General features: G+C 46.2%; 1 protein-coding gene across 4 annotated transcripts; it reads left to right on the top strand.

Moving 5' to 3' along the window:
* The first annotated feature begins 312 nt into the window (after nucleotides 1–312).
* Nucleotides 313–25010, top strand: HTR3B (5-hydroxytryptamine receptor 3B). 4 transcript variants are annotated; one of them, XM_075122212.1, is made up of 9 exons: nucleotides 315–448; nucleotides 7201–7361; nucleotides 12814–12858; nucleotides 14064–14173; nucleotides 14853–15022; nucleotides 15665–15822; nucleotides 21156–21366; nucleotides 22422–22622; nucleotides 22713–25010. In XM_075122212.1, the coding sequence occupies exons 1-9, from the start codon at nucleotides 346–348 to the stop codon at nucleotides 22982–22984; spliced, it is 1431 nt and encodes a 476-aa protein (XP_074978313.1). In that variant the 5' UTR covers nucleotides 315–345; the 3' UTR covers nucleotides 22985–25010. The 4 variants fall into 4 exon arrangements, with proteins under 4 accessions (XP_074978314.1, XP_074978313.1, XP_048683561.1 ...); XM_048827604.2 differs by lacking the exon at nucleotides 315–448 and adding an exon at nucleotides 585–824; XM_075122213.1 differs by lacking the exon at nucleotides 21156–21366 and having other exon boundaries at nucleotides 313–448; nucleotides 15665–15739.

A 25010-nucleotide genomic window follows, 5' to 3' on the forward strand; every position in this document is an offset into this window, starting at 1 on the left:
CAGGCCCATTTCTACCATAAACCTGGACAGAGAGCAAGTGCATTCATGCCACTTAATCCCCTTTTTATTTGCAGATGCCAATTCATAAGGGGCCTGAACAGCCTTTGAAATAATCCTGCTGTCAGGGAGTGTCTCGTTCCCCTTCTGAAATGTGCCAAATAAACCCCTGCCCAAGCACTCCCATTAATCACAGTGTAATACATCTTTTAATTAAAGAGAGTCAGGAAAGACAAAAAGCAGACAGGATTCCCCCACCGCCCGCACTGTTAGCGATTGTTCTTCATTAAACAATAGCAGGTTTCCATTATCCAGGGTAATTCAAGAGAGTGCAGTAACTATTGTCAAATGCTGAAGACGCTGCTGCACAAGTCTGATTTAAAGCAGCTATTTGGGCCTCAATTATTAATGGAATTAGCATGCTGTAAGTCAGCGACAGGCACAGCCTCAGGTAAGAGCACTAAAGGAAATCATATTAGCATGGTATTTCCTCTCCCAGGGACCAGCCTCGGATTCCATTATTCACTTAGCGCTAGAACGTCAATGAAATTAAAATGCTGCCTACAATCCAATTCCAGATCAGAAGGGGCTGGGTATTTCAGAGCTAGCAGAGAGCCCAGAAAGGGTCAGGCAATAGCTGTGTTCACCGCAGCCCCTGTTGGATGTTTTAGAGAGAAAGACGTTCTAGTGGGGAATGGAGCCCGGTAGAGAGACACTGTTAACCTTCACTTAAGAAAGCCTCTAATGGTGGGAGCGCTCGACAAAGCCAGATGATGAGATGGCAGCTGTTTTCATGTCCCTCTTCCTCCTTAATCTCTTAGCCGCAGGTAAGTTTATTTGATAAGACCGATGCTGTAACCCATGCCTGCAAACACTGTGTATGATTATATATATATATATATACACACACACACACACACGGTATATACTCCCTAACTATACAATTAGATGAGAATATATACTATAGGGGACCATCTTGTGAGAACTCTGACAGCATGTAATGAATAGGTGACCCGATGGTGCTGCTTCCTCTCTGGCTGGTCTAATTTTGTGATATAATTAGGATGAGCAAGATCCTTGCAAGCGTTCATCTGACTAGGAGTCTAGAAAATGCTAGTGATTTCAAGGGGTAAGCTACCAAAGTCTCAGAGATCTATAGCATGCTAGGACGTGCATGGTACAGATACAGAGAAGTCTCTTGTGATGCATGTAGCAGCGACTGTGTACAGTATGTAATGGAGAAAAGAAAGGGTCCAAAAATGTAGAGGGTCAGTACCTTATTTTCTATGTAAAGTTCACCACCAGTTTTTCAGACTGGGAGGTTTGTATGGGTCTTGTTAAAATTCAGGAGAAACAGACATCTCACTTTTAATGGTATTCATTTCACTGAAAAGTCCCCATGGTTTTTTAACTATTTATCATCAGTTTCCCACAGGGTTGAACCAAGCCATTGCTCAAAGCAGCCGCTTCTTTTAGAGCTCTTTGTAAATAAGACTGAAGTTTCATTTTGGTTTTAATATTTCTTCTGACAGTTGAATGGGAGACTTTGCTAAGGTTAGCAATCCTGATTGTGCTGGAATCCCACCTCCGTGCAGGGCTGCAAATGGGACACACTTCAGTTTCACTCCATAATGTTTCTGTAATTGGGGTTGGAATGCAGGCCAGTGGTGTCATGTTCGTTCATTGCCACAATGGTGACAGGTGGGCGCAGGTCTTAGAACCTTGACTCAAAGCAGGCATCCTACAATTGATCATTTTTAGTGCGGTCATTAACTCCATCGAGTAGAACTGTCCCTATGGAACCTGCAGAGAGATTTTTGCCTTCCGATGTTGTGCAGGTCCCCTTTGAGTTTACAATTTATACACAGTGCATGTCATGTTAGAGAGAGAGAGAGGACAACTAATAACTGTCCCTCTGAGGATCTCAAGTCACTTTACAAATGCCCCATGAACTCAGATAACATAGCTATAAGCATGATATTGACAGGCAGATGGAGAGTTACAAGGCAAGTATCATTAGCTCCATTTAACAATGGGGAAACCGAGGCCCAACAGAGATGAAGTGACTTGCCCAAGATCACACAGCGAAAGCACGGCAGAGATGAGGCTCAAACCCAGGTGACTCAATGCTCTATGAAGCCAGAAGATAGCTCCTTGCAGTGAGAGGGACTGGCCTGTAGGGTCGAGAGGAGGCAGCGTAGGTTTCAGAATCCATTTACAGTCTGGAAGAATTCTGCGGGACCTGACTTTGCTCTCTCTGTGGCAGGAGAGGGGTTGACTCAGTTTCCTCCCTTCACAGCAGTGGCAGAGATCTACAGAAATTCCTCGTGTCGGAGTCTGAGAGTATCAGACTGCGCTTCTCACCAGTGGCACTAGAGTTTTCTTCCTTCCTGATTTTGTCATCAGGGGTCACCTGAAAACCAGTGCAATCTGTGTGGGCAGGGAGGGTGCTTTAGCAACTGTTGTCAGAGTAGGTCTTGTATTTCACGAATTCTTCTGCTCCTTGGCTGTGCAGTATTTTTGTGTTAGTTTGAAGATTTGGCAGTGTCCAAGTGTTTCCAGGGGCTGATCATCGAGATTGTGAAATTATGCAACAAGACCTGTGGCATGCACTGTATTCACTAAATCTGATGAACTCGTGCTGGGTTAATGAAGATGGGGACTGTAATTTCATGGAAATCACATCCCATTCAGACAGACATTAACATCCACCTACTGTTGTGTGGTCCAGAGAGAGCTAACCTAAGACAGGGCAATGAAACAGGTGTGTGTGTGTCATTCCCCAAATTCATATGGAGTGTAAGCACTGCACGCTCACTCATTCCTGATGCGTTCCGTTCTGCAAGGTGCTGAGGACTTTGGGCCAGATTTTAAAAAAGATATTTAGGCCTCCTACACCAATTGAAATTAATGGATTTTGGGCACGTAAGTACCTTTAAAAATCTGCCCCTTTGGCCTGGAAATCAATGAGACTTAAGCATGTGATTTCCTTGATCAGGGCTGTGCACCTTGCAGGAATGTTCTGATCTCTATGAGAGAGCTCAGCGGCCTCCCGACCCCATCAGCATCTATGCTACATCCATGCTGTATGCAGCATCACATTGAGATTAGCCTCCCCCAGAATATTGTGTGTAACTCCAAGATGTGCTAAAGTGATTTAAATGGAAGTTAGGAGCCTAAATATCTTGTGGATCTGGGCTAAAGAGCATGAGATACACACAGACAACACTGATTAACTAAAGTATCCACAGGTGAAGGGACAAAATAGAAAACAGCTTATTTCCAGCCTGTTTCCGTTCACATCCATCCCCCACTCACCACCCGCAATGATACAAAGATGTTCCATTTCCAGGTGACCCTTCCTAATGATCATAAGCAGTGTGAATTATTACATTATATTACTATGCCCTGAGAAGTCACAGGGAAAACGTTTGCTGAGCCATTCTTGATGGATTCTTTCTGTGTCTGTTGAGACAGTGCTGATTTGGGATTGGTCTAATGCTCACGTGAATGTCATCTTAGCTCTCAGAGGAATAATTTAGTGTTAATTAATGGTCACTTACAATGTGAATCTGTCTCTGCTGTAATTACTCTTCCTCTGGCCAATTCACTTTCATAACAAAAGTGAAATTATTTTGCAATTTATGTATCTAAATAAGCACCCAACCTTCTCATTGGGTCTGTTTTCTGAAGATTAAACAGGGGGTGTGAGTCCTGAAGTTGCCTTCTCTGCTTCAAAATGGATAAAAGATCATATTTTTCCACTCGCTGTGTAATTAGACTGTGGAACTCATCGCCACATGATGTCATGGAAGCAAAGAATGTAGTAAGATTCAAAGAGAGATTGGACTATTTGGTGGATAACAAGAATATCCAGAGTTAGAATAATTTATACTAACAATAAAGAGTATTGGATGGGAGATAAAATCTCATACTGCAGGGTTTAATCCAATCTCTAATTATTAGGGCTAAGGATGGGACTTTTATGGAGGAAAGATGATCACACATCTACTTAACCCTTACCTTTCTCTGAAGCATCTGGTGCTGGCCACTGTTGGAGACTGGATGCTGGATTAGATGGATGAGTCTAGCCTGGTCTGTCAATTTCTATGCTCCCTCCCAAGGCTGGGCAGCTGATGACAGTATCGCCAGCTGGAAGAACTCAGCCCCTGGGGCTATCTTATTCTCTGGGCTTGTGTAAGAAGCAATATCAGCTCCTGGAGGGAAGGCTCTGTTTCATGTCACTGTCCAGTGCCCCCTCTAGCAAGCACTTGGAAGAGCATGTTAAGGACTGCAAGGAGCTATGTCCAGTCTTCATCAGCTGGACAGAAGTAAAGATAAGCAATGGGAGATTGCACAGGCAGGCCCCCACATTGAAATAGGCTGGACCAGATTCTTACCAGGTGTCAATTGGCATAACCTTGTTGACTGCAATGGAGCTACATCAATTTAAACCAGCTGAGAATCTGGCCCACTGTATCCCAGAACGTATCAGTGAATGCCCTGGTTGCATCACAGGTTCTGCTGGCCTGGGGAGAAAGGATCCCAGTTCACAGTAGGTAACATTTAGTGTAACTTTATCTCCAGGGTCTAAATGCTGGTGCTAACTTAACCCAAAAGTGCGGTCCCTCATCAGGCAGCTATGCTCTTTGCATGGACACACTAAAGCCCAGACCCAAAAGGAGATCCTTGTGGTCAATATGCAGCATCTCCACTTGCTGAAGCCAAAGGGAACATCCCTTGGACTGCACCACTAGGCACTGTACTGAAAGGGACTCAGGCAGGAGTTGTGCCCTCCCCACCTGAACCAGTAGGAGCTGCAGGGAGTTGGTCTCAGCTGGGAGACCTATCCCCTGGCTGAGCTGGCAGGAACCATGGTGAAGGGGTCTCAGCTGGGATCTTACACACTGCTCTTATTTAAATTACAGTTTCTGAAAACTGCCCTGAAAATGGTGCTGGAGGGAGGGCCCTCCTGGGGTGCTGAACAGGCGAGGCTGCTGCTGAGAGCATAGCGAGAGAATGAAATGCTCATTTGGCTTACAGCTCTGATGAGATCGAAGGTGACTATTCCACGACTCACGCCAGGGCACCCACAGCATAGTCTCTAGCATTTTGTTCTCAATGACGTTGATAAATCATCGAAATTGCCGCCTCTGGCGGCTAGTGACACCACATGCTTCATAAAGGAATGGGTATGAGCAGGCCTGGTGTGCCAGGAAAGGAGATCTCATTTACAGTTTCCTGCTGGATCTCTCATACCTTCAGCCGCTCATCAAAACAGCCATCAAAAGCACTGAGTGCTCAGGGGACTGCATGCGCAGGACACTGCAGATTAGATTTCATTCACGCGCATTGGCAATTTGCTTCAGCCCAATGAGTTGGTGAGGCTGTGCTCCCCGAGGTCTGGCGAAGCTCGTGAGCAAAATATCATTTTGCATTTCAGAGGGAACACTCAGAAATGTGTCACTTCCAATTGCTGGGTTTCATTTCTCCTTTACCTCCACCTGTATCGCTCAGAGGGCCATGGAGTCCTGTTGCAGGACACAAGCTGGATTTCCCCCCACCGTTTTTACTATGCAAACAGGGATTTGGGTTTTCTGTTTAGCATATCTGTAAGGGGGTGGTTAAAGAGGTAAGGAAGAAAGATCAGACAATCTCATTAACTTCCAAATCAGAGTGATTTCTGGGTTCACTAAATTCTAGTTCACATGCAGCTTCTTAGTCTAATTCTTGAATGAGATCCACAGAACCTGGAAAGAAATGTCCATTAACAGGAAGCCAGTCTATTACCAAAAAGTAAAAATAAATAAAGTGAACTTAGTGCTGGTGAACAGTATCAGATTGTCATCCTGAGTCTGCCTCTTCAAGCATCCACAGAGCAGCCCACACTCTGCCCCATATGCTCCAGAGTGGAGCGGAAGGGAGCTCGATGGGAGAGATCAGCTTCTGTCATGGGCCTCTCCCTTCTGGGGCTGCCAACCAGGAGCCGTTCACTGCCTATTGTGAGGACACTATTTTAATGGGGTACGTTTTAGCTGTTCACTGTCTGTTGTGAGGACACTATTTTAATGGGGTACTTTTTGTACACTGGCAACTAAGAGCTACCAATTCATTTCAGAGAGGCCACAAAACAGTTATCAGGTGCTAACAACTTTTGGCAACTACTAAGCCAAGGCTAGATGCAAACCAACGGCCTAATCGTAAAGTGCTTTGTTACTCTGGTGTTAGTTTCAGGGTAACTGCACCTGTATTTCCTCCCTCTGTGGTCCCTTGAGGGCACTCACTTAAAGGTTTCCAGCTCCCATCTCTCTTGGGCAAAGGCCCACATTTCACTCCTTCCAGACCAGGGTTTTAAGGCTGCACAGCTTCCTACTTCATGCTGTTATATTTCCCAGCAAGTCAGAATGCCTGAAAAGGCCAGCACTGAGCTTTGCTTTTTCTCTAAGGGTTATGATCAGTGCATTGCTAGTAGTTAAAGTTACCACACAGCTCCTTCTAAGCAAGCACATTATTCTTAAGGTAAAAGCATTTCTGAGAAAACCGATTGAAACAACGGAAGCTAAACAGGCAAAAGCAGCTTATCAGAGGTCACCCCCAACTCCAACACAGGGCTCTGGTACGAGTCAGGCCTTCAAAGCCTACAACTGGGTTTTCCCTGTGGTTACAAATTCATCCATCTTAGATCCAGAACCAGAACAAAGACTAGGCAGATAGCCATTTCTTTATATAGCTTGGGCCTTTGATCTTGGCCTTCTGTATCATGTAATCAGCAGACAATGACCCTCTCCTCAGGAGTATCTTGGAAAGGCTGGGTTTTTGCATAACCAGAGCTGGAGAACTTGCATTAACCTCTCCTTAGGGATTTCCTGGGGAATCCATTTAACAGGTATTGTCCCAAAAGGTATTGTCCCATATTTGTCTGGTATATTTTCAATATAGTCTTTTGAATTCCCAGGCCTCATGTCTATCACATCTCCCCCTAGAAAGTTTACATGCCATCCTGGCACAAAATATCACATCAACTTAATACAAGAAGGTCTTCCAAGCATATTGCAGGAAATTGCTATCTCTGCCACAACTCCATTCCCAACTAATCAGCCCATACAAAAACACCCCCAGCTTCAGCAACAACAACAAGAAGAGCTAACAACTTTTCCTCTTCTACCTGCCAGGTCTAATTACACAAATTCATTTGTTTTGCAGGAAGCTCAACCGCAGATGCTCAAAGGCCCAGAAATTCTACTTTGAATCGTCTGACCAGACACCTTTTACTGAATTACAGCAAGGGAGTGAGACCCGTCAGAAACTGGTCAAAGGCCACTACCATTTACCTTGACCTCTCTGTCCATGCAGTGCTGGATGTGGTAAACAGAATCTCAAGCTCATTTACAACCAGTATCCCGCTGTTCATAATACAGTAGAATCTGCTAGCTGGAGACTGGAGTCGAATGGATGACAGTAGCTGTGCGTGATGCTTTTCAGCAGAAGGAGCTGTCTCTGTTTATTGACAAACCATTTTGCTCCTGGTCCTTTTAAATAAGACTCTCTGGAATTTCAAAATGCTAGAAAGAGTTTTTTAAAGTGACCCAGTCAATTTAATTCAGGCTGAGAATAAGTATAAATAATCCTTGACAACTCAGCTCAATGAAGAAATATTTTTTAACAATAGGTTGTTTTGCAAAAGGTTGGACAGATAGACAGACAGACTTTTGTAAATCCTCTATTTTGATCAGTTTCAATCAGTACAGCTTTGAGGGACTGAGGCCTGGGATTTACCAAACAGCCTAAAAGAGTCAGGCATCCACGTTGAATGGGATTTGAGTGCTAACTCCCTTAAGCTACATTGAAAATCGCCGTTTTAAAAGCTTCCCTTGCAGTTTTGGAAACTTACATTCAAACAGCTTTGTGTTAAGTTAAGAGAACCAGGAAAGAACATTTTAACAAAGAGCTCAGGGCAGACGGACTACTATGTAACAAACACTGGCCTAAGGGCTTTGATGCTTTTGGAGAAAATCTGGTGTGTTGGGGTATCAGAAAATGATGAACAGATACAGATGGGGGAGAGTTCAGAAACTTAAGACCCAAGTTACAGGGAATTTGGAAAGAGCTGAAAAGAATGGATAAAATGAGCCCCAGTGTCCAGTGTGTGTTACATATACGTGCACAGTGCCAGTGAGAGAGAACAGATGCTCTGTGCCTTTTCCCTTAAGGAACCTCAGCTGCCAGACCAGATCAGAGAAGCCCAATGCTTGTCTGTTACCAGGATAGGATGCAAAAGTCACTGAATCACTTGCTTCCATTGGTATTTCAGGGTCTACTGATCTTATCTCATGGGTAGATATTCCATGGGTACCATTAATATCATGGCGGGGATCAAACTCAATATTCACAGCATATCACCCCCTGGTGTTTCAGAAGTAGAGCACAGGGGAAATAACTGTTATGGAATGAGTATGGGCTGGTTCATTGGGAATGGAGTTGTTACACATATGGCAATTTCCTGCAATATCCCTGGAAGAAACTTGACTATAAGCAAAGTGAAATTGAGCAATCCAATGACACCGTCCAACTGGAATGAAACACAAGTAGTAAAAGAAACAACAAAAATAGCCAGTGTGATTTAAATTAGACTGATAGAATTCTCTCTTTTTTAACAAGCTAAAAATGTTCTTAATAGCACCGATCGGGGGAAATATTAAAATATGAATTTTAATTTTGGCAGTGTCTGTTTAAGCACAGTCAGAAGCTCTGTGCAATCAAACTGCCTCCTTAGACTACCTGAGCCACTTTGATATTCTGGAAGCTGCTGAAACGTATTTGAGGAGCAGGCAAGTGTATTAACATAGGCAGAGTGTGGGCACAGTATTAATTATATGAAATATGCTACATGAATTAAATAACTACAAGCACTGTAATTTCCTCTTATATTGCAACTATTTAATTCCTTGCTGGTGCATCAAGATTGTATTTCAGAGCATGTAAAGATCCGAAGTTTGGGTGTAGATCAAGGGAGTGAGGCACTCTCATTTTCTAGAGGTGTCTAGCACATCAGAATCTACTTCCTCCTGCCTTGGACCTTCCATCATTCTTGTACAAGGAGAAAATGGGAGAGAGCAGAGTTGGAAAATGTCTTTTTTGTTACAGTAACTAAAAGAAAGAGGCTCTAACACAGCTCTAGCAGGGTTTTGTTTTTATCCATCTTAACTGTAATGAGTCCCTCATTATCTTTCGTACACAGTAGGAAGTGGTGAATTATATTTCACTTTCTGAATTCATCATCTTCACTCCATTAGATGCGAGCTAGTGGGGTTTGGGTGCAGTGATTACACCAGACCAGTAGAAGAGCAGTAGTATTTAAGTCAGGGTCTTCTCTGCTTTCTTGGCTATAATGAATGCATGTTCAAAATATCCGTATTCATGCTGTCAGATAAATCTAATCAGAGACTTGGCTCCAGAGCCAATGTCATCAGGAAGCTGTAGGCTTTAAAGGGCTTGATGCAGTAGAGACTTCAGCAGGTGCATGTAGTAATAGACGAACTGTTCAGCAACCATTGTTTTGTGTGAAGAGCTCTCGCCCCATCTTCATCACTGCCTCTGACTTCTACTGTGATCTTTTGCCTCCTGTTTCATGTACATAAAAGACTAGGCTTGTCTGAGAATATCAAGTTATTATGAGTACCTTGGGGAAATCTGAGTAGGGAGATAATCTAGTCAATGGAGAAGAGTTCCAATTTGTTTATATTGAGTTTCGTCCATTCCGAATCCCAGATACCTTTGTATTCCACTCCGCTGACTAGAGCCTCCCAAACAGACGTTCAGGCATCTGTTTCTATAGTCTGCCGAACTGGAGACGATAAATGAGGATGCGTGGGAATGATCTGTATATTTGCTAACCACCAATTTATGTCTAAGTAGTCTCCCTCTGTTAGGAAGACTAATGAATTCCAATTCTCGAAAATATCCTTTGCTTTTAACAAGCAAGATGGAAGGTAGCTGAAAAAGAAAGAGGGAAGAGCCGTGAATAATGCCACGAGAGAACCAATTATACCAGCCAGCTGGCGTTGAGAAACTTCTTGTCTCCCTTGACAAAAAGATTCAAGTTTTAGCCTCGGCTGTCTTTTCTCCTCCTTGCTCACCCCGGGCCCCTCCAACATTGGGCTCTCTGTCAGGGCCAAATGGAGAAGCAAGCAGTCAGTGTAGGATAGCCATCAAACAATGGTGGTGGCACCATCACGGCAGACAGCGAAGGCATGCTCAAGAACTATAAGCATTAGCGGGGGTGATGGAAGGAGTGGACCCACAAAAGGATGGGGTTGTCCAGTTGCTCCCCCATTTTGTGGGCCTATGATCCTACAGTTGATCATTTTGGTTTAAGATGTAATCAAAAAGGATTAATGAGGGTTGAAGGTGCTTTAAATGTTGCTCTCTGCAACAAAATCAATATCTTCAAGTCAAGTCAACTGTGGGAGTGAATCTCTCGTGCTGACTAACCGTTAGCGGAGTCCCTCTCTCGTCCAAATCTGAAACTGGCCTGGCATGTATCCTGCATAAGACTATTACTGTGGGTCATAATAGGCAACTCTAACAGGTGAGCCAAACGGCAGCCTGCTCTCCCTAGGCTAAGGTCATCTAACCTGGAATTCACTTTTACAGATCACACATGTTCATAGCATCATAGATGTTCACTGTGTGGGGAAAAAACCTGTTAGATCATTGAATTCATCCTTCTGACAGGCAGAACATAGCCCCCCAGGAGAGGGCATATTGGATATTCAGCCATTACAAAGGAGCTTAGCCAAATGGCCAAACAAAAGTGAGTGTGTCTTATAAATGATTTTTTTCTTTTGCATGCATGCATCAAGTCCTGTCTGGGATGCTGATGCAGCCCCCCCCCCCCCCAGAGGACATCATAGAAACAGGTCATCTGTATTTTGTACATCAAAGGTGTCTGAATAGGGGTCACTCATTTCTTTTCAATGTAACCTTTTGAGCGATGATCCAAAGATTCTGGAAAGCATGTTGCAGTTCCTTTTTCATCTCCAATGATTTCCTAAGCCACTTTTTCCAGGGAAATTAGCTTAATCCGCTTTCAAAATGGCATGGATATACAAATTCCAAGCTCCGGGTCTGCAGCAAACCCAAAGCATTCCTGCTATTCTCTCTCATTCCATCAAGATGGGAGTCACACTTCATTAACAACTACTGTCTTTCTTCCATCTCTTTTGGGAGAAATTTGATCTCCTATATTCCAAAGGAGCCTTCTTTTATCAACTTGAGCTTTTGCTCCATCCCAAGATACTAGTAATCTGAGAAAACCTTTTGCTTCAAAAACTAATAAGGCCTTGATCCTATAAACAATTATGTGTGTGCCCAACTTGACGCATACAAGTAATGAAGCAGCACTGCTCACATTCCTAAACTTAAGCACGTATTGAGGTGTCTCTGGATTCTACCACAGTACAAATAATAGAGCCAGAGAGGAAAAAGAAAATATGCTGAATCATTACAAAGGCAGGGAATTTCTACATGTCATAAAAAATACACCTAGCTTGAGGTCACATTTCTGTTTTATGAGCAGGAAAATCCATACACACAAAGATTTAACCCAATTGGCTGCCTGTAGCAGCTGAGACAACACTCTTTGAAAAATTATGAATATCCTGATTAAAAATACAAGCTCAGACTCATATTTTTAGCCCTGGATTTGCTGAGAATATGGTACTATGCTTAGCAGCCTGATTAATGTCACAGTAACTAATTAGGGCACAAGAGAGAGACAGATGATTCATTTAAAGCGTCAAGTGCAGCCAAAGCACTATTTTATCAAAGATAATTTACTGTAGTGAGGATTGCACAGACACAGATGAACAACAAACGGGAGCCGGAGACAGGTATGAAGTGAGGTGATGGCCAAACCAACCTCAGGATCCTTCTCTATGGCCTGGTTTTATCAGAGAGAAACGTAAAGGGATGCAATCAAATTGAAATCTAGTCAGTTTCCAAAAAAATGAGTTGAAAGTCTTCCATGAGCTCCCCCTGGCAGGCTTGGTGATTTTACAATCACAATTTCTCTTATTTCTTTAGCTCTTCACGCAACAAAAATAATATGAAGAAGTCACAGGAGCACAACTGAGTGCAAAAGAAAGTGGTTTACTAAATATACACAAACTTGTATACACAGGGCTGGTTTTGATGGCTTCTAAAACCACAGAACACACTGAGCACCACTGGAGGGCTCACAAGCTATTTAAAGCGATATTATCCTATTCCTACACACCATATTTTCCCATTTCATAAATGTTCTTCTATCCCATGATACTGCATGGAAGCCCCATGCAAAGCACAGGAGAAGCTCACTAACTCAGGTCCCATTCTTGCAAACAGCTGTTACCAGGCACATCACTTACAACAGTGAGTAATCCTGTAAAAGCCAATGGGACTATCCCTTGTTGCAGATATTACAGCTGGGAGCAGGTGATTGCACAATCTACCTGATTATAGAGGGGAAAATTTGAAATTGATGATATACAAAGAGTGGGAGAGATTTTCAAAAACACCTAATGGATTACGGTGCAAAACCCCAATGACTCTCAATGGGCAAAATGTACAAAACACCACACTAAAGAAATAATGAATAATACTTATCTAATTTCTTTTATCTAGAGCAACCTTAGATGTTATGTATAACACCAATGGGTACAGCAGAGCCTACCCGTTCTGAGAGCAGTGTGATTTTTAAGTTGTCAGGTCTCTTTATGATCCGTTGAGTCAGTTGTATAACTTGTTAAACATTTGATTTTATTTTTCCCCTTACAGGATACACAGAATCAAAAGCTAACAACAAGCATTTGGTTTCGGCAGGTAAATTAATATTTTCTTCCCTAACTACATGTGGTGGTGAAGCAGAGAGAGAACTTAATTGCTCTGTAGCATTTATTATACATTTTACTTTAGGTTGTTTGCTTCCTGACTCAGTTAATATTGTAATGATCAGTGTAGAGTGCACGTCGACCAGTACATCGTGCTAAATGTCATCTTGTTGTTGTACCTGTCTGGGTGGGTTTAAGGGAAAGAAGTTTTGAATCTTGCATATGTGTGTTGGAGTTGATACTTTTAGTGTCCTAGTAACACCTTTGATTTCTATAAGCAAGTATTCCAATATCCTAAACACACACACACACACACTCCCTAAGCCAGCCATCAGAGATTCCCCTGTGTCCTGAACATAACTGAAAAAAATCATTCATAATGAATAATGCGTTAAGTTTAGCTTCTTCCCTTTGTGGAATATCTGATTGTGATCTTCTCAAAATGTATGCCTTTGATATTATTCGACAACATCTCGGGGGATATCTTCCAGGGGCCAGGGCACATTCACCTGCAGTGGAGTCTATCTCCCACACCAATTCCCTTCTTTCCTTCCCATGTGGAACTGAAAAAAAAAACAGTCAGGTGTTTTAAAAGGGTTCTCCACCACCCTCAAAAGCATCAGATAGGGTAGATGAACAAAGCATACACATGTGGTGCTGCTCGAAACATTTCAAAATGTCAATTAGCATTTTTTTAATTTTAAATTTTGACCCAAAACCAAAATGAAAAAAAAAATGGAAAAAAATGTCCTTTTCACATTTCAACCCACTCTGGACACAGGCAAGTCTCAGAGACTGCACACTCAGAAACGTATATTCTGAGCCAGCCTGGCTAAGGTGAATGGGGATGGTGGAGCTGAAGAGGACTGCCTGTGTCAGCACCAATTGTATAGACTCCTGGTGACAGGTAAAGCCACTGTGTTCTGATGAGAATTCCACTTTACACAAGTGTAAAAATCTATCCTGTAGGAAGCAGACTGGGAGTCACTGCTAGCCTGAGCTGCACTTTCTTGGCCATTAGCACAGGGGACCAAGCGATTATCACATTCCCAATGCAGGGATATTTTCTGTACCTACCATCCCTAAATTCTGAAGTCAATGGTTCAAACGCACCGTGACACCTCAGTTAACCTGCCCTGCCAAGTCGCAATATGAGAAACCAGCCAGGCAGTCACGCTCTCCGTCTCCCTCCCACAGATCTGGAAGGATGAGTTTCTCACCTGGAATTCCAGCCTCTATGATGGGATCAGCGAAATTTCTCTGCCACTCAGCACCATCTGGTCTCCAGATATTGTCATCAACGAGTTGTGAGTTTGGAGCCGGCCGGAGTTTTACTGCACACCAGTAGGTTGGGGTGGGTTTGGGGTTTCTTTTTGGCTGATCAGTGCAAGCTCTGCCTCTGCCCACAGCAAGAACAAAAGGCTCCATCGGGGTGGTGGTGGGGAGAATCTTGTTTCTAACAGCTCTGGACTCGCTGTTTGAAGGGGATGGATTAACAGTCTGAGTCTCAGGTGTGAGACACTTAGCTTCTGTGGAGCAAGAGATTCCAAACACAGCAGGGTCAGCCTCGCACTTCATCCTTCTGAGCCTCGTAAATTGAGTGCCACAGGCATTCTCTGTCTGAGACTGAACCTGGTCCCCACAACTGCAGTGCCCGAGCACCTCACCATCTTAACGGCTTCATCCTCACAGTACCTGTGGGAGCTAGGCAGGGTGCTGCTTTTATGTCCATTCTACAGATGGAGAACTGAGGGGCAGAGAGAGGTCACACAGTGACCTTCCGGAGGTCACACAGTGGAAGCAGGGAATTGAACCTAGGGTCTACTAAGTCCCAGGATAATGCCCTGGCCACTGGACCATCCTTATACCTGTAGTGTCACATGAGAGCTCATTAAAAAAACCTCACTGCCTGTATACTGCGTAACGAAGTCGTCGTGTCTCTCTCCCCCACCCTCCCTGTGCAACAAACCCTCCTGTTCTGTACAGCGTGGACGTCAGTAAGTCTCCCGATCTCCCCTACGTTTACGTGAATGCTGCTGGGAAGATCAAGAACCACAAGCCCATGCAGGTGGTGTCCGCGTGCAGTTTGGAGGCATACGCCTTTCCCTTTGACACCCAGAACTGCAGCCTGACCTTCAGCAGCATCCTGCACACAGGTGGGCAGGACAGGACTCAGCCTAGGAAATGCACATATGCAACGTCCAGCTCCCACAGACAAGACTTGCCAGCCCGCCAAAGACAGTGAGGTTTATTTTCTTGGGATGCACAGCTGGGGAGTGTGAAGAGGAACGTGACTGGCACGTGTTGTAGGACCTAGCTCAGCGCTTCCCAGGGTAGGTGCCCCGCTGAGTGCTCCCTTTGGAACACAGTGCTGATCTGGTGGCAGCATCAATGCCAGGCATTTCATAAGTCAGCAGGCAAGCTCTATCGCTGCAAGGTAGCTAGCTCTGTCTCATGCTGGACGTTGTAAGTCTGACTCTGCCTTTAGAGATCACCCAGGCTGAAAAGTGACCAACTGCATCTGCAATGGCCACAAGCAAGATCCCACGGCACGGTGGGAACGGGTGTCCTAGGGCTCCAGTCAGTTCAGGCAGTGTCCATTCTGCAGAGAGGAGCAGTTCAGTCCCTGAGCTGATGGGGCTCATATAGTTTCCAGGGACCATACAGAAGGCCAGTGAAGCTCCTTTCCCAGCCCTGTGGCCACTGGCAGCTTGTGGAGGAAATGGGGTGAGACCATCCTGCGTTCACAGGTCCCTCCCTTCCCCTAAGTCCCAGCCCTTTGTTTGTGTCATTCTCAGTGGAGGACGTGGACCTCAACTTCTGGAGAAGCCGTGAGGACATTAAGAATGACAAGATGTTGTTCCTGAATGATGGTGAGTGGGAGCTGCTCTCCGTGCCCTCACATCCCCGGGTCCTGCACATGGAGACCGGACGCTTTGCCCAGATTCAGTTTAACGTAGGTATCAAATATTTCTCCTTTACCTCTAATCTGCGGACATCTTTCCGTTTGGCACCTTCCCTCCTTTTCTTCTCTTCCTCTCAGTGATTTGTGCTGGGCTTCAGAGTCTTTGAATCCATCATGAGAACAGGGGCTCTGCTGTGCTTCACGTTCTCACTCACACATGTGACACAGTGCAATTCCTAGCTACCGATGGGTTGTGGTCCACTGGGAAGTGGGCAGCTACAACATGGAGGACGAGCCAAGATGAGGGTGTAGCGAGAGAGAAAGCAGGTTATTCTGTAAAATGCCCCAGTACCAGCACTGAGGATGAGGTAGACAAGAGAGGCACAACCAGCTGGATGCTGGGAACATCCCTGGTTAGATACCACATGGTCCAACCCAAGAGGCAGGGCTCACTCTCTCTCTCTCCGTGGGCTCTTGGAGATCAACTTCCAAAGCGAGTCAGCATTAGCATTTGCCCAGGCTCCCCATCTATCGGGCAGCATGGGGAGAACTCCAAGACAGAAAAGTTACAGGTGCAGCCTGAAAATAGGTGCTCACACCTGGTCCTCAAACACCCCAGGGAAGAGAAAGTGAAATTTAGACCAATGCTGAGGTACGGCAGCTCTGAGCTAGCACCTGATCCCAGTACAGTGATGGATACCATACAGTGACCTCGTGGCAGGATCCCCAGCCAAGGTGGCATAGGTCTGAGTGGAATTGAGCACATAGTCCAAGTTCACATGCTTTTGAATGGGCTGAAAAATCTTTTTATTGACTTATCATCATCTTTATTGTTATTGTGGTGTGAAAAATGTTTCTCTGGGTTCCGGACCTTGACTATACCATGACTAAGAAATTTGGACCTTGACAAAGAATAATTGACTACTTCAGTCTAGAGGGTCAAGGCCAGAAGTAGCACTCTGTACCATGTCACGCCACAGAGTCTGGTCAGAGTCAAGGCCAATGAACCATACTGGGTCAGGGCCAACAGGCCAGCCAAAGTAGGGTTGGCAGGGTGCAAAGTTAGGAGCAGAACACAGGAGGCCAGGAACCAGGACCAGGAGCAGGGCTGGAATCAGGAACTAGGTACAAGCCATGGTATCAGGACTGCACAGCAAGATCTGTTTGCTGCAGTGAGCCAGAGATCAGCCTAAACTCCACAGACAGACTCCAGGTGATTCCCCAGTCCCTTAAACACACTACTCAGTAGACTCCTCCAGCCAGGACCTCTGTGGGTGGGAATGCATGGGGTGCTTGAACCTGTAGAGTGCATAGGCTGCTGTTCCCTGCTTTGCCAGAGCTGTTGAGTGGCCATGTGAACACGGCAGCCACGCAGGAGGCAGCAGACCCTGCTTCCAAGCCTGCAGATCATCACGCCTATACACATGGACTTCGGGCTCCAGATGCTAAGGCAGTAACTGTGTAGTACAGGATAGAGCATCCAGTGCAGACACTGAACAGGGCTGCTGCAGGTGCTCTGCCCCAGACATCCCTCTGTCACACCAGCATGGACACTTGCATCACTCATGAAATCGTCTGACAGCAGGACCTACGTTCCAAGCAGCAGCCCTGAGGAGACAGCCTGTGGCTCCCGTCTCCTCGCTGGAGGAGGCTGGAATGCAGAGGGGAAGCAGCTAATTTGTCCACACCGCTTGCTGGAGGACGAAAATGTGTTTTTGTTTTGATGAGCTTCTTGACTAAGAGTTAAACACCTCATTAATTTTAAAGATAGCAGCCTGCGAACATTATTAATGCCAGAGCGAATAATGAAGAGCATTTAAAGGGAAAAACACTAAGAGAAGCAACTGCAGGGTGGGCTGCAGATCTGGCACTCAGCTGAAACACACACCCATTGGGTGGAAGCAGCAAACACCACTCAGGGCTTCGAGAACCCCGAAGCCTCTCAGAAACTTTTCAGACCTCCTGGGCCCCAGGCTGGACAGCTCACCAACTGCTGCCCAGCCCTTCCCAGTTTCCCAGCAGGTCCCTCTTGCTAAGCACCACAAGCTCAGCCTCCCTCCCTGCCTTTCATACACCAGGGGGAACGCAGAGGCAAAGCATGAACCTGGCAGTTAATCAGTCCTTGTACAAAGGATCCTGCTAATGGTGACTGAGTTTAGGGCCAAGGTTTGGGCTGGAGGATATTTTAGCTGACTTCAGTGGAGTCGCTTGCAATTTACCCAAGTGTCTCCGAGAGGAGAATCAGGGCCAGTATGGCTGACCTTAATGCACTCACAGAACCCCCTTACCCGACTGTTCAGTGTCTTGGAAGTGTCAGGGAACACCCCAGACTGTCCTAGGAACTAGGAAAGGGACAGTTTTTCTTGTAAAAAATTATTTTTGACAGAAAGTGGCTTTTTCAAACTTTTAGTTGAAATGTTCCATGTTTTCTATTTACATTTTCCAGGTTTTCATAAAAACCAAACCATTTTCAGGAACAAGAGTTCAGTTTTTAAATTCAAATTCCAAAGCATTTCAGTATCGGGTTCCAAGTTTTTGTTGAAAAACTGAAAATGTTCCCTGGGGAATTTAACTTTTTTTTTTATATTTATATTCCTGCAAAACATCATGAGCATCTTCCCTCCAATGCCCCTCGTCCTGTACCTGGCACCGTGGGGGAGCAGGCAGCATTGCCTTGAGCGGCAGCAGCCTATCCGGTGGCTCCGACTCTCGCACTGGTGCTGAGACCCTGGGGTGTGGTTTGCCCTGGGAAAATCCAGCGTCTGTCCTGGCGGGGTGAATGTTACTTTGTGTTAGTGCAGAGCCATCTGTTCTTAAGTTACCTAATTACTTGTATAGCCCCTGTAGGTAAGTAGTTCCCACCACAGCAGCCCTCTTTCTGCCTCTGTACCTACAGTACAGACTCACTGCTGCCCTGTTCCGTCCCAGCAAACCCGTCGCCTTGGCACTTGCCCCAGGAACATGCCAGGTACGTCTCAAGGCTCAGGCAATGTTTGGAAGCCAGGGCTGCTTTCAGCAGGTGGACCTCACATGAAGACAATTGTCATGACAAGGATGTCAGTTCTGAGCCCGGGACCCCTTCCAGTAGCCACAGCAGGACACATTCCTCTGAGCCTTGGCTACAGCAGAAACAAACACTGGGGACAACAGGAAACCTAGAGAGTGACTGAGATTCAGGGGTATGCCCTAGGAATCTGGGGATTGAGGGGAAAGACTGCACTGGCAGGTAGGGTCACCCTGGGTATTGCCCTCTCATTCCCCAAGATGGGAGATGTGCCCAGTGCACTCACACAGGAGTCCACTGGGCATTGACCCTGGGCACTGAGTAGGTCTCCTCTGAAAACAGCACAAGTCAGCCCTGCGCCACCTGACCAGCTTTCCAGCCAGAGTCACCTTTGACTCCTTACTGCCCGGGTAGCCCAGGTGAGAGGAGAACATTGCAACTTTCCCATCTGCAAGAGAAATCACAGCACTTATGTCTGAGGTGGGGGGAGAGAATGTAGCAAACTTAGCGGCAAGCTGTGTCTGGGTGTCAAACTCCGTCTGTGCCATAAAGACAGTCATGCAAAATTAAGTGCTGGTGGGGTCTGCTATCAAGGAGACAATTCATGCCTAACCTTGGGTAATATTCCATCTCCGATGTGCGGCTGATGTACATGCTCGGAATGAGATTGATCTCCTTCATTAACATCAATGGGCTGCAAATACCTTTGTGTACTTATTATTACCTGGCTTTAATGGATAATGAAATTGTGGCATAATATTGCTAACACCTGAAGGGTGTCTAATGGAGAACATGACTGAAACTAAAGTGCTTCCCTTCCTTTGCTGGAGAATTTAAAGGCATCAACTTCTTAGCCTATTAGAGAGGATGGGATTTGGCTGGTGTAAAATCTGCAAAGAGTGACTCATAGCAGAGGCCAGCTCAGCACAGTTCCTACTCGCCTAGCCAGGAGGAGGTAACCCCCAGCTGACTCCTGGTGGCTCAGTGAGAAGAACTGGGGTCTATGCACCTCCCGGCTCCTGCTCTGAGCCTTGGCTCAGGTAACACACAGGATGCAGCCACAGCACATGCCACGTCTGGCTGGGGGCTCCACTGACTAGGTATCTGGCTACCAGATCCAGGGCAGTGAACTCAGTAGAAGTTTGTTGTATTGTGCTGTGGGTGAACCGGGTGCAGGACCCCAGCCAATTACAGATGCTTCTCTCATGGAACTCATGCAACACTCCCCCTTTCTCTTTGACTCTGCCAGGAAGGGTGAGATCCAGACTGTGACCTCCACGTGGCAACATAACACACTGGGCCAATGCTTTGCTCTTCAAGAGCACCATGCTGAGGAGCATGGTACTGATGGCCAAATAGAGACATCCGAGATGCAATTAGATCAGTACTGCTCAACGCACTCAGACTCTCAGAAGCAGAGAGGAGGAGGCTACCTAGGCTTAATTTCCTCCCTCGTGATTTTCATTCTGACACCCTGAGTGGAAACGATTCCCACTAAAACTGTTCTCTGCCTTGCAACAATTTTTTAGTGGGAATCGTTTTCTCATCACGTGCTTTGACACCCGGGGGTTTTGATTTAAAAGTTTCAGGTTCCTTCAGATCCATTATGGCAATGGCAAGACTTAAACCAAACCCAACAAGTTGGGTTAAACTGTGCATTGCAGATAGATTTGGAAAAGTTCACTGGACCCAGAACTTACCACTCCACCACCTAGAAATCTCATGAAGGACCCAGTTACAAACCCGTGAACCGGAGTCTCAAAAATATCATGCCCAGTGAGAGAGAGAGTAAAATGTTTGGCTTCAAGTTTTCATTAAAGGTTTGCATGGCCCTAAAAACTGTTGCATGAAATACAGATGATTGTGTTTCCCCATTTGAAGCCCAAACTAGATGAATTATCTTGGCTACAGGTTTTGCAGCAGGAAGGTTTGCATAGATGTCACGAAGATGAATGGCAGGGAGGCAGTGGGCGGGTTTGTCTCATTACTTGGATCACAAATACAGCAAAAGCAACCACTCTTGGTGTTTGGGGATTTCAGCTTCTGTCTGAATCTGCAAAGCCCAGAGGCAAAGGGATCATGTGGAGAGATATATGAATAAGAGGTTGCCAACTTCAAAAATGTTCCAGGTTTGCGGGGAGAAAATTCAAGCTGGTTGTGAATTCACAAAAGTTTTGGCCACATCTGTCTCTGGCCAAGGTAACAATCCCTTGCCCTGGCCCACCCTGCACCAGTTAGGTGAGTGGCATGGAGGAGCCCCCGCATCTCTCAGTGCTCTTACTCGACAGGTCTCTGCATCTTAAAAGATGCTAAAAATCCCAAGCTCCATTGTTTTCAGGTCACACTTAGAATTGGCTCTGACTTCTCTTCTCCACCCCAGGTTGTTATCCGAAGACGCCCCCTGCTATATGTGGTCAGTTTGCTGATCCCCAGCCTATTCCTGATGGTCATTGATCTGGCCAGCTTCTACCTGCCACCCAACTGTGGCACCAGGATAACCTTCAAGACCAGCGTGCTGGTTGGCTATACTGTCTTCAAAGTCAACATGTCAGACAAGCTGCTGGGCACTGCGGTCAGCACTCCCCTCATTGGTGAGCTGGGTTTGGCCAGTGCATCTTGGACAGGCTGGGCTGTTATGGCAGGGACTCTATTCTAAGGGAGCATGTAAATCTGCAAACACTAGAGGCCAGAGATGGTGAAGACCCATGAGTTTATCCTAGCTATCCCAGATCCATTCTCCAGACTAGCTTTAAAATGGGCAGACTTGGGCAGTAATGGTACATCTGCCTTGGAGAGAAAGTTCCATGGTCTAATCATTCTCATTTCAGGGAAATGTTTACTGACGTCCGTCCAGCTCTCCCTGATGACTAGGTGTCTTACTCTGACCAGGTGGGGCCTCTCTTGGGCAGCCAGTCATTGGTGCCAGTACTATTCTTCTTTAAAGCACCTGTTGCTAACCCTGATTTGATGTTTGCATCCTTGGGCAAATGAACCTCTGGGAAAAGAGCTACAGTGCTGCTGACACCCTGCGTGCACTGCAAACCCTCCTGGCATCACCCAAACAATCATCTTGCATCGCTCGGCTAGATGCTCAGCAGCATGGTTGTGTCAGATTTTCAGCCCAGAGTGGACTGGATTTGTATTTTTCAACCACTGTGCTAGCTGAAACCAGGTTTATGTAGGGTAGTAATTTAACACAATGGATGCAAACTTTGCATGGCTGCGGTAAGAGGGTTTGAAAATGGTTTGAAAACACTGCAAAGCCCCAGTGTGGGCAGAGCCTTAGGATATGTCTGCACTGTAACCAGGAGCTGTGATTGTAACATGTGTAGACGTACCTAAGCCAGCTTTCATCTAGCTGTGAAGAAGTTGTGACAGCATAGGCTAGCCCCACACACCCAGGACCCTAGGTACATGCTTGAGTGGCTAGCCCATGTTGCCACTATGGTTTCCTTACTGTTGCTACTCAAGTTACCTTTGCCCTAGCTAAATCAAACCTAACTTGGGTATGTCTACATGCTCTGCAGTCACTCCCCATGACTGCAGTGTAGACACACCCTGGGAGACTATTTCAGCCATTGCAGTTTGGCGTCCTGGTTGCCTGTCCCACTCAGTAATGTTCTTTTCTCTTCCCTCATTGCCTCAGGGGTGTTCTTCACGGTTTGCATGGCCCTCTTGGTTCTCAGCCTGTCCAAGTCTATCCTGCTAGTAAAGTTCCTTCATCTGGGGGAAGACCCTGTGCGGAAAAGACTCTTCTCCTGCTGCTGGGTAGGCAGTGCTTTAGACAGAGGAAGCCCCGGTGAGAGATCCCAGGCTCCCAGGCTGCAAGCAGCTGGTGACATTGCAGGTACATGCAAAGCTGGGTTTTCAGCACACCTTGTGTACATACAGCCCCCTGAACTGCTACCTCGCTGAACATGCTTTGCTGTCATTGCAGGTCTCTTGTTGCATGGGGAAGAGGAGGAAGGGAAAGGAGAGGGGCCTTGGAAGGTGACGAGCGCCCGGAAGGCCCCAATGGAGAAGATCCTGGCAGAGCTCCTCCTGATTAGCTCCCATCTCCGCGCACTAGACTGGGCCGGCAGACTAGAAGTCAACTGGCTCACGCTGTCCTACAGGCTGGATAGACTGCTGTTCTGGGTGTATGTCCTGATCCTGGGGGTGTATGCAGTCACACTCTGCTCCCTGTGGGTAGTCTGGAGCTCCCAGTAATGATAGTAGGGGAATGGCAAAGTTAACATCAGCAATGCAGATACAGTCAATGCTGGTGGGGACTGGCTGGGCTCACAGGGGTAGGGAATGGGCTACTGAGTGTCCGTCTCTTGGGCTCCATATCCAGGTCAGAGGGACTAGCTGGGGATGGGAGGACAAGACTTTTCACCTGTAGGGCATCATTTCCAATCTAGAGCAGGTTGTTAAGGGCCTAAAATCTTTACCCTCTGCCAAAGATCATGTGGCCCATTGCGACCGAACCCCCTCACCTTCCAGCTCATACTCCAGGGGGCCTTCCCCGCTCTGTGGATCTCCAGAGCGCTTGGTCTCCAGGATCTTCTATCTGGCACCCTCCCTCCAGAACTAAATTCTTGCTGAAACAAAAACAGAAACCCTGTAAAGAGCCTTTACCTGCAGCTGTCTCTCGTCGCTCATTACCGCTGCGCTAGTGCTTAGCTCCAATTGCCCATGAAATGCTTCCACTGCTATTAAGGAAATGAAGAACATCAGACAGGTTTTGAACCACTCCCACCCAACCCCTTCCACCAGTGGGAACAACTTCTCTGTCTTGACCTCCCCTAATTTCAGCTGGGAGGCGCTTCCCCAGAGTGTGTGCTCAGACGCCTGTGGAGTTCTCTGCTCCCAGCAGCTGGCCGAGGCATTCCAGCTTCGCAATCCAGCGAGAGGGCAGGTGGGGTGCACCCAGAGTGAATTCCCACCCATGCCTAGAACTGCAGGTACTTCCCAGTCCTTTCTGCACCACGGGACCTCTGCTTGCCCGCAGCTCCTAGGCAGAGATTTGGCAAAACACATCAAGACATGCTTAGTACTAAGTACATGCTCAAGTCCATCCATAGTCAGCTAAGATCTTAAGCACATTCACTGTTGCCATCAGTGGTCAGAGCAAGGGGAACTGGGAGTCTGGACTCCTGGGTTCTATTTCCAGTTCTACCATTGAGCGGCCTCAGGCAAGTCACTTAAACCTCTCTATTGCATGCTTTATTGCTCTGTTAGATGGAGCCAAAATCTACCTGCTTCCAAGGAGTTAGCTGCGAGACTGGGGAGTGTTTGCAATGCAGCTGGGGCTCCCCAGATGAAATGCATTACAGGAGGACCAAGCACCCTTGCAAAGGCGGATTCAGCCCACAGTGCTCGACCTTTCCCAGAACCCTACACACAACCAGTCTGCCCTGTTGCTGGCCTCTGATGCTGAGTTACCGTCTCAACGTACAGTGCAGATATTATAGCATTTTATCCAGTACAAACAATACTCTGGCTGGGTCGTAATAAGCCATTCCTCCACGGCATTAGTTCAGTGTCTGCTTTCCTCCCTCTGACCCAGGCAGGTCCATTTCAATTAGTGGAAACATTTCACCTCTCCACATCCCCATTCAGTGCTGGTGGTTAAAGAGCTTCAAATGCTAACAAAATGACATTGCAAAAGTTGTTCCATTTAAAGTGGAGTTTTCCCCACTTCTGCAAATATCACTGTGCCAGGAGCTGGCGGGGCAATCATTTATCAGACAGCTATTCAAAGGAGATTAAACAGAAGTCAATGTGGAGGAGACACCCTCTTATGCCAAAGCCAGGTTTGTGTGCATTACACTGAGCGCCACTTCAGAGCGCTGCTATTTATTTATTTTTAAACAGTAACACACTTATAACTGTCCCCTCCAGGCAGTTAGGCTTGAATAAAGACTGGGAGTGGATGTGTCATTACACAAAGTAAAACTATTTCCCCATGTTTATTCCCCCCCCCCTCACTGTTCCTCACATATTCTTGTCAACTGCTGGAAATGGCCCCCTTGATCATCACTATTTTCCCCATGTTCCCTCCCCCCCCGCTCTCCTGCTGGTAATAGCTCACCTTACGTGATCACTCTCATTACAGTGTGTATGGTAACACCCGCTGTTTCATGTTCTCCGTGTATATAAATCTCCCCACTGTATTTTCCACTGTATGCATCCGATGAAGTGAGCTGTAGCTCACGAAAGCTTATGCTCAAATAAATGTGTTAGTCTCTAA

Source organism: Caretta caretta, chromosome 22 (genome assembly GCF_965140235.1).
Source record: "Caretta caretta isolate rCarCar2 chromosome 22, rCarCar1.hap1, whole genome shotgun sequence".
NCBI lineage: Eukaryota > Metazoa > Chordata > Testudines > Cheloniidae > Caretta > Caretta caretta.